Source organism: Rhinoderma darwinii, chromosome 10 (assembly GCF_050947455.1).
Source record: "Rhinoderma darwinii isolate aRhiDar2 chromosome 10, aRhiDar2.hap1, whole genome shotgun sequence".
NCBI lineage: Eukaryota > Metazoa > Chordata > Amphibia > Anura > Rhinodermatidae > Rhinoderma > Rhinoderma darwinii.
This window is the reverse complement of record NC_134696.1, coordinates 15,591,855-15,601,974: the sequence shown is the minus strand read 5'-3', so window position 1 is coordinate 15,601,974 and position 10,120 is coordinate 15,591,855. Positions and strand designations below refer to the sequence as shown.

General features: G+C 38.2%; 1 protein-coding gene across 1 annotated transcript; it reads right to left on the bottom strand.

Moving 5' to 3' along the window:
* Nucleotides 1–1,309: 1,309 nt before the first annotated feature.
* On the bottom strand, nt 1,310–9,680 carry LOC142662509 (nicotinamide N-methyltransferase-like). Its single transcript, XM_075840718.1, has 3 exons — nt 9,460–9,680; nt 2,108–2,315; nt 1,310–1,733 (listed from the first exon to the last, which is right to left on the bottom strand). The coding sequence occupies exons 1-3, from the start codon at nt 9,611–9,613 to the stop codon at nt 1,310–1,312; spliced, it is 786 nt and encodes a 261-aa protein (XP_075696833.1). The 5' UTR covers nt 9,614–9,680.
* Between the last annotated feature and the right edge of the window lie 440 nt (nt 9,681–10,120).

Sequence of the window (10,120 nt, the reverse complement as noted above, 5' to 3'; positions counted from 1 at the left end):
CACTTCTGAAATTAGAGATATTTCCACTCAGAAGAATAAGTAGAAACAAAAAATTTCTTTTTTAGTTTTATGTTTAAATAGGGATTCCTTATCTTCCTTATCCTGTTCCATTACATTAAGTTTAGTTCTTCAATTTCTAGTTCGGATGTCAGGGAAATTCAAATCAAATTCAATTTGTGCAGAATAGTTTTGCTCATCTCTAGTTGGGATTGTTTAAAGGCTGAACTATTTATTTGTATTGTTATAGGACATATGGTTAAATGGGCACTGTCATTTCAACAAACCAGCATGCAAAGGGAAACACTGCTAAAAATTGCAAAATCAGAGTCATATAATGGCCAGTAATAATGCTACTCCTCATGTACACACACATGGCAGCTTATCCTGAAAAGTCAAATGAAACGCCAGGTGCGCTTTAAGTATGTTAGAAATTTTAGTAAGATTAAATTGAGATGGAGATCCTTTGGTTATACTTAAAGAAAATCCACGTGGTGTTTAATGAACTCATTCTTCGAATTTTTGCATTTTTGGACACATTTTGGCTTTGAAAATAGGTTTCTTTACTATTTAACGTTAATCTTTTATTCCACAGTGAAATAGTAGAGAATGATGGATGCCTCCTAATAATTATTTTTTCCATAAGTGATTCATTGGGTGGGGATTATATCTAACATTACATTTATTTGTAAGAATGAAGAAGACGAAGAATCCGCTAGTAATCCATACATGCATGTGATATCACTGGTTAGTCAGTTGGGAGCCTTATACCGAATATGATCTCTGAAGGAAATAGACATGATATGATGGAACGTGTACATACATATAGGACCTTGTGAATTACGTGATTTGATTGACAACATTTCTCCCAGCTATCTTTGTGTTTGATGATGGGAGAAGACGAGGCCTGAGACACAAAAGAGGGGGAGTCAAATTTTTTACCATATTGATTTTCATAAATGGAAATGTGAAAAAGGAATAAAATATGTGTTCAAAAAATGGAAAACTTATAAATTTCTGCTCCTAAATGAAGGTTTGTAAAGCCTATGAAGCAGATTTGTGCCCCCACCCAAGTAAAGTACACAATTTAATGCTATATGCTTTACTTTATTACACTATTCATATTAAGCAGGAACAGAACAACAATGAGAAAGCAACTGATCCCAAGACTTAAGACTCCTATGATGTCCCAGATGCCCAGGGTCGGTCTATACTCTTCTATACTGCACTAAGGAAGCTTCTTTTTGATTATTATATGTTTATTTAAGCTTAAAATATGAACTAATAACATGAAGACTTTGTAAGTTTCACCCTAATTCCCCTTGTGTGCTGCAATGAATATGATGGCCTTATAGTCAGTAATGTCACTGACAGCCGTTCTCTCCTTGACCTTACAGTAATCAATGATAAAACCTTCTCCAACTAGAGCTTTCCTGACAAAATCCTCATTATATGTGAGACTATGGATCTTGTCTTTCCCGACTGTATAATATGTTGCATCTAAAACCCCAATTAATATGATGTGTCCTCCAGGTTTTAGCAACCCACAGAACTTCCTCAAATATCTGATGTAATCATCTTGATCTTTGCTGGCATTATCCAGACCCCAAGCACTGATGACACAATCGGCTGGTGGTAAGACCAGCGGCTCTGTCATATTCTCTTTCTCCAGGTCGCATTTCACAACATGTTGAATGGCTGATCTCACTTTTCCTTCATTGTCCTCAAACTGATCACTGGAAAATAAAAAAGACAAGGAAAGTGATTGTCCCACAGTCAACATCAACATGGTGGCTCAGGACTTAGCACTGGACTATTGACTTGCAATACTAGAGGTAACGCTTGAATCATCCAAGAGTGTTGCCCCAAGTGTCAGGCTTATACTCCTTATGTGCCTATCCAGCATTACTTTGTATAATACCGCCCCCTATGTATAAGAATATTGAACTGAGGGAGTAATAGAATTTTTACATTTGACTATTACATCTGAGCATTAACAGAGTAAACTTTTTCCGGGATCCTAGCCCCATCTTTTCTTATATTTGTTGTATCAGGAGCAGCAACGACAATGACAGTGGTTTTTCACTTCATATTTGGACAAATACGTCACCTGTTTTCTTCTTTCTCTTGATGAAGTGCTGATGTATGGCCCCAATAAAATGCTCCCGTACGTTCGTCCACCCATCTCTTCAGCTCCATGATGCATCTGTTACTCACCTTCAGGACTATGATATTTTTGAAAAATTCAGAGGCTGAATATAGATGATGAATAAACGAGCCAACACTGAGGTCAATCAAGATGTCTCCATTAATATGACCTGCAGAAATAACGTCCGTACACTGAAACATCTAATATGTTAAATCTTCACATATCTTGTGGATAAACAATGACATATGTCTGTATTACTTCTAGCAAACGACATAAACATTGGTTTGCCAAAACCCGAAAATCTGTAAAAAAGATAAACTAATCCTCAAATGTTCTCTAGGGATAGATTTGGTGGTATTAGTCTTATACTTCTCATAAGCATATTAAGAGCAGGCCCACCAAAGTTATAATTCTTTAGTTAGAGTAATGGAAAAGGAGAAGGGAGGCTCATGGGACAGTAAGGAGAACCATCCAAATGTCTTTGAAACAATCTTAAATTGAGGTGCTCAACTGATGGTAAGGATTATAGGTCACCCTACGTGTCCTCAATAACCTGTGGTGTAGCTGTTCATGTGAAAATAAAACAAGCAAACATGGGGCGCTCCTGTGTAGTACAATCAGTACAAAAAAAGGGTGATAGACCCACCTGGTAACACAAAAATCATATAAGGTGGACCAAGGGAAGCTATGGGTTTGGATCTTAAACCAAACTCATTATGCAGGCTCAGAAATCCTAAGAGTTATTGTATTGAAAATATTTAAAAAAAATAAAGTCTACTTTTTAAGGATCTATAAGATACATGTTGGTTCCTTCAGTGTTATTGAATATTCATCTCTAGCGTTTCACTTATGACACCGATGATTTCTGATTTCTAGACCCTTTACTGGCTATACTAAATAGGTGCCTTTTACCTCTTACCTTTTTTTCTAAGTTTTTTTCTTGATCTACCGTAAGCTGACGTTTTCCCCCTTCTTAGTAATTAAGTTCTTGTGACAAGACTGGACCTGACCCTGAGGAGAATCTCCAAATTAACCCTTTAAAGACCCAGGCATTTTTTGTTTTTGCGTTTTCGTTTTTCACTCCCCGCCTTCCAAGAGACAAAACTTTTTTATTTTTCCATCAATAGAGTGGTGTGAGGGCTTATTTTTTTTGGCGGAAGGAGTTGTAGTTTCTAATGGTACCATTTAAAGTAACATATAATGTACTAGGAAACAGACAGAAAATGTTTGTGGGGTGCAATTGGAAAAAAACTAAATTCCCCCATAGTTTATTGGGTTTCGTTTTTACAGATTTTACCGTGCAGTAAAAACGACAACTTAACCTTATTCTGCGGCTCAATACGATTACGGTGGTACCAAATTTATATAGTTTTTTTTATATATTTTACTACTTTTGCAAAGAAAAATCTATTTGTTAAAAAAAGTGTTCTGTTTCACAACATTCTAAGAGCCATAACTATTTTATTTTTTTTGTCGATTGAGCGATGTGAGGGCTTATTTTTTGTTTGGAGGAGCTGTAGTATTTATTGGCGCTCCTCTAAGGTAAATATAGTCAGGATCCATAGGGTAAAATAACAAAAAAAGGTGGTAAATCACACTTCTGTTTGGGTTGTGCAAGATGGTCAGTACAATTCAATTGTAAAGCGTTTAGCAGAATACCACTGCAATCAAAAGAATCCACAGTGTGCGAAGCCTCGGGAGTTGGACATCAGATGTGCATATGAAGATGACTTCAGTCAGCGGTAAATCTAGTTAGGAATAACAATCAAAAGAAAACTCCTAGGAGAGGCGCTCCTGTGTCCGTGATGTATACCTGGAGGCTTCAATTGGTGAAGACAACTCAGGTAAGATAAAAATGCCATTTTTATTAATAAAACCCCTTGGGTAAAAATAACAAAAGAACTGCAACGCATTTCAACCCTGAACCAGGGTCTTCATTGATGAAGACCCTGGTTCAGGGTTGAAATACGTTGCAGTTCTTTTATTATTTTTACACTTATGCCAAGGGGTTTTATTAATAAGAATAAAAATGGCATTTTTATCTTACCTGAGTTGTCTTCACCAATTAAAGCCTCCAGATATACATCATGGACACAGGAGCGCCTCTCCTAGGAGTTTTCTTTTCCTTGTTATTCCTAACTATAATGTAATAGCTCAGACTTTTACGAATGCAGTGATACCAATTTTTTTTCATTTTTTATTTTTTACATTGTGATTGGGGAAAAATGGGAAAAAGGGGCGTTTTTTGGACTTTAAATATTTTTTATTTTTTTTAAACTCCTGAAAAATTTATTTAACTGTTTTTTTACACATTTTATTAGCCCCCCTAGGGGATTTGAACCAACAATAATTAGATTGATGGTACAATACACTGCAATACAAATATATTGCAGTATATTGTTATTTTTACATACTTCTGCTAAGCCCTGCCAGAGGCATAGATTAGCTGAGGTGTACAGAAGGCACACCTGGGGCCTACATTAGGCCCCGGGCTGCCATGACAACCATCGGCTCCCCCCGATCGCATTGCGGGGAGCCGTTGGTCTGTCGGTGGGTACCGCCCCCTCCTTCTAACGGTTTAAATGCAGCGGTCGCTATTTACAACGGCATTTAACTAGTTAAACGGTGCGATCACTGTTCCTGGTCGTTAAAGCAGCATGTGAGCTGTGATAGACAGATGACACCTTCAGCATATGCGGCGGGCTCAGCGCGTGAGCCCGCTCCAAACTTCACCCACCCACTCCATGATGTTCATTTTCATCATGGGCCGGGAAAGGGTTAATAAGCCTGCCGAGCTGTCATTATTTCTGCCGTTATTCTATCTCGATGGTGGCCTGTCCTGCTGGCCTGCTTTGGCCTGAGGTGTCTTCTGTGTGTCTCTCCTCCTGTCTGCGGCTGTGTATTCCTTAGTGCGCTTGTGAGCGCTCTGGCCGCCTCTCAAAGGACCAGCGTGTGCGCATTGCAAAATTCCACAAACCAATCCCTGATTGCTCCTAGACTATCCAAGGCATCTCCATAGTTCACCTGGTGTCTGAGCAACTTTGGAGCAACCTAGTCGTGTCCTGAAAAGGTTCCAGCTATCCGTTACCAGCCTGTATCGAGCTATCTGCTACCAGCTTGTGTCCTGCTATCTTCTACCAGCCTGTATCCAGCTATCTGCTACCAGCCTGTGTCCAGCTATCTGCTACCAGCCTGTATCCAACTATCTGCTACTAGCTTCTGTCCTGCTATCTGCTACTAGCTTTTGTACTGTTATCTGCTACTAGCCTGTGACTTGTTATCCACTGCCAGTTTGCATCCAGTTACGCACTTTTATTCTGCATCCCATTGTCTACTGCTTGTCTATGTCCAAAAACCCAAGGCTTCCCGCCTATTACAAACTCTAATCCTTACTCATCTGCCAAGGTATCATCTGCCGGTGCATGTACTCTCGGTGTGCTACACCGTTGTATCCTGGTCCACTGGGCCAGCTGTTACTCACACTGGGACCAACTCAAGAGGTAGCGACCTGGTCTTTCCGCACCAAAATCCATTTCCCCGTACAGGGTTAGAAGTTGAAGAATGGGGAGGCTACTTAGATAACGCTCTTAGAGGTGACCCTAAATCAAACCAGTGGAGTAACACAGTGGGTCCACAACCCGCTGGTCATAACGGCCATTAGTGGTAACCTGAGTAGAAAGTGATTGTTGGTGCATTTTATTTCTAAATATGGAGATTTTTTATTGAATTGTAGATTCTAGAGATTAGGTTCTAGTTTAACAAAAACATATTTGGAATAGGTCAGAAAATGACAGTAGTGCAAATTGTCAAATAACAGCAAATTTAACCTCTTAGGCTACCATGACACACTTGTACGTGAAAGAATGCCTTAACAAAAAGCACCATGACATGCAAGTACGTTATGGTCATCGCACAGGGTTCTACACCATTAGCTCTGTGGGGATTGACAGCCGGGTTTCTGCTGTAACAGTCGGTTTCAGAGCAACCTCTGATCCCATCCTTTAACCCATCGGTGCCCCTAAGTATTCCAACGTAATATACAATTAATCACACAATCAAAAAGCAAAAGCAAAATTAAGTTTAATAAAGCTTAGCAAAAAAATAAAAAAATTAATAAACCCATTTTTCATAAAAAATGTGACTTTATTGTTTAAAAATAGTAAACAATAATAATAAAAAACATGTAGGGCACCGGCACAATCATAATGACTAATAAAATTAACTAATTGATTATCCCGCACTGCGCATGGCATAAAATAACAATGGCATATTTGCCTTTTTATCTAAATTCCTCTCCAAAAATGAAATAAAATGTATTCAATAGATGATATGCACCCCAAAATGGTACCAATAAGAACGAAAACTCTTCCCACAAAAAAAAAAGCCATTATACAGCTATGTTGAAAAAAATCTGTTTCTCGTAACTTGGCTACAAAAAGGTTATTTATTTTTCATAAATAATTGCTTTTATGATTCAAAAGTTCTAAAACATAAAAACTATATCAATTTGGTATAGTTGTATTTGTATTGACCCAGAGAATAAAGTTAACATGATATTCATACCGTATGGTAAAATCACCATAAAAAAACCAGCAAAAAATAATGTCAGAATTTCCCTCTAAAAAAATGTACAAAGAAAAAAAGAGTCATTATATGTGCTTCAAAATGGTGCCAATAAAAACTACAACTCGTCCCGCAAAGACACAAGCCATCATATGACTATGTCAACGTAAAAAAACAAAGTTATGTCTTATAGCAATGTAAAAACTACACATATAGCTTTGTCCTGAAAGAAGAAAATAGGCAAATCCTTAAAGAAAATGGAAACCTTTGAAAACAGTTGTTTTTAATAAAACAGTGTATAAGAGTGTTTTCAGCAACATTGTAATGATACAGCTGCTCTGTATACAGGATACAAAGCAGCTATATCTCAAAAAGTAAAAATATTTTTTAATAAAAATACATTAAAAGTTGCTCAAAACACACTCATACACTGATTTCATCTTCAAAGGTTTACATAGCATTTAAAGGGTTAAGTAATTGCACCCATAATTGTCATTTTCTAGTTGTCTTTTCTTCATTCCCCAAAAGGGAATGGAGATTACAGAGTTGAAAACAATGACGCTACTAAATGCTGAGACTCGATTTTTTTTGTCATCATATTCAATGACCAGGACTTTACTCTGCTCCCTGTTAATTTCCAGATGACTGGGGCCGTGTGGTCGCCTCCTCTGATCTCCTACACCCCTAAAAAAAGCTATTCTCTCCAATATATATAAATTTTATTGATAGAAAATAACATACATTTAAAATCACATCATAAGAAGACTCTAGTACTAATACCGTGGTATACAATACAGCACAGGACAAAATTCAACAAAGGAGTGATATATTAGGGCAGACCCAAATTCACTACCCATACAATAAAGTATATAGAATATCTCAACCAAGTGGGTCATATACTGCTAGTTCTCGATGTCCTAATGTTTATGGGGCAACAGTGGATAAATGCCTGGCCAAAATATAGTGACATAGGGAAACTCAGTACTTGTATGGTGATCAGTTATAGTGATGCTGTCTTACCCATTAAAAGGTGGGAGTCTCACGATATGTCCGTGCTGGAAGGTCCACAGTACAACCCCAACGCGCGTTTCGCTATCTTTGGCTTCCTCAGGGGGTACATTAAGCCCATAGTGTTTGTAATCCTTTTATAGTGTGTGTACATAGAGAAATGAATCCATATTAGCGCCGAGATAGAGGTCGGCGCTTGTACGATGACGCGACCGGAAGAGAGGCATGCCCCACATCCGGCCCCGCATGCTGTAGCGCATATCCGGACTCCCGACGCGTAACGGGAGTTCCGGACATGCGCAGTGCATGAGTCGAAGCCGAAGCACTCTTTCTGTGCAAGAATCTTTCTCGCATTACCCCCTCTGATGCCACAGTGAACCCTTTCGATACCTCGTATTGATAAAGTTTTGGGGTTACAGTCATGATATGTCTTGAAGTGCCTCGGTAGTGTTTTTAGTTGTGTAATATCGACAGATTCTCTTGCCCCCATGATGTCACGTACGTGTTCCCTCGTACGGACCCGTAGTTCTCTAGAGGTGAGTCCTACGTAAACTTTTGGACACCACATCACATATAATTATGTACCACGTATTTATATATATTCAATTATCCATTTATTACTTGTCACCGTCCTTCTCTGTTTGCATCTTTTTTGCATGTTTACATATGCCATTAATTCTTATCGTAACCTAGGCGATCCTATAACTATATCACTGCCATCGGAACTACTGAAATACGATGTACAGCGTAGATCTGTGACTCTGGTATCCTGATCCTGTTATCTCCTTTTATCTCTCTTTTCGAATCCACTTACCTCCCTGATGACGTGCGCTTGCTCGGTGAGGCGGCCTGCGGCGACGCCTGCCCCCTTCGGCTTCGACTCATGCACTGCGCATGTCCGGAACTCCCGTTACGCGTCGGGAGTCCGGATATGCGCTACAGCATGCGGGGCCGGATGTGGGGCATGCCTCTCTTCCGGTCGCGTCATCGTACAAGCGCCGACCTCTATCTCGGCGCTAATATGGATTCATTTCTCTATGTACACACACTATAAAAGGATTACAAACACTATGGGCTTAATGTACCCCCTGAGGAAGCCAAAGATAGCGAAACGCGCGTTGGGGTTGTTCTGTGGACCTTCCAGCACGGACATATCGTGAGACTCCCACCTTTTAATGGGTAAGACAGCATCACTATAACTGATCACCATACAAGTACTGAGTTTCCCTATGTCACTATATTTTGGCCAGGCATTTATCCACTGTTGCCACATAAACATTAGGACATCGAGAACTAGCAGTATATGACCCACTTGGTTGAGATATTCTATATACTTTATTGTATGGGTAGTGAATTTGGGTCTGCCCTAATATATCACTCCTTTGTTGAATTTTGTCCTGTGCTGTATTGTATACCACGGTATTAGTACTAGAGTCTTCTTATGATGTGATTTTAAATGTATGTTATTTTCTATCAATAAAATTTATATATTCTTGTATACTTAGACGCTATAGCTCTCTTCCTTCGGTATGGTTCTATAATTATGGAGCAGTCTATTTGATATAATATGGGGGGAAGTTGGTTCTCCAAACTGTACCTAGCCTGTAACCAACATATGCTTAGAGTTTATCTATCTCTCCAATATATATTTATTTATATTGTTTCAAGTATTTTAAACCAGTTAAATATAGAATAATATACACGTCAATGTATCTTAGGAGTAACAAAATCAGGATACATACCCACTGCGAAAACTTGTTTAAGATTATCAATAAAAAATTGCAAAAAGTCATCTCGAAAGACCATGTCAGGTTTATCTGAAAAATAATCCTCCAGATGTTGTCTAGAATCAAAGCCATGTACATGATAGAGCTTATGTGGACTGGAATCCATCATCTACTCTTGTATCACAGACGGGGTGACTACCTCTAGATCGGGGCACAAGGTCTTTATATAATTACCAGGATTCAATTTACATAGTGTGTTACTAAGAATAACTTATCACATGATGACTTATTATATTCATGAGCCGGTCATGGGAACTTGTGTTATAATAAATTCACATAGAGAAATAATGATCTTTAAAGAAACAAATCTATTTTATTGTTAACCCTTTCATGATGAAGGGTAATTGATGCCCCTGTGGCCAGGTCAAATTTTCCATTTCTGATATGCACTTGATTAAACAATAATATCTTTTAAACTGCTTTTAATATCAGAACGATTTTTACTTTGTTGTTGTTTTTTTACAAGACTAATGAGGCTTTTATTTTCTAGATTAGTGTAATTAATTCCATGTTTTCAATTTTTATTATGAGCAGACAAATAAAAAAAAGTCTTTTTTTTTTCTATCTATCTATCTATCTATCTATCTATCTATCTATCTATCTATCTATCTATCTA

What these genes read in the sequence shown, in the direction of transcription:
- LOC142662509 (XM_075840718.1), bottom strand. Translation starts at nt 9,613, where the DNA reads ATGATGGATTCCAGTCCACATAAGCTCTATCATGTACATGGCTTTGAT. An exon ending in TAAACAAGTTTTCGCAGTGG is followed by an intron (nt 2,316 to 9,459) that starts GTATGTATCCTG and finishes TTATTTCTGCAG; the next exon opens with GTCATATTAATGGAGACATC. An exon ending in CAAGAGAAAGAAGAAAACAG is followed by an intron (nt 1,734 to 2,107) that starts GTGACGTATTTG and finishes TTTATTTTCCAG; the next exon opens with TGATCAGTTTGAGGACAATG.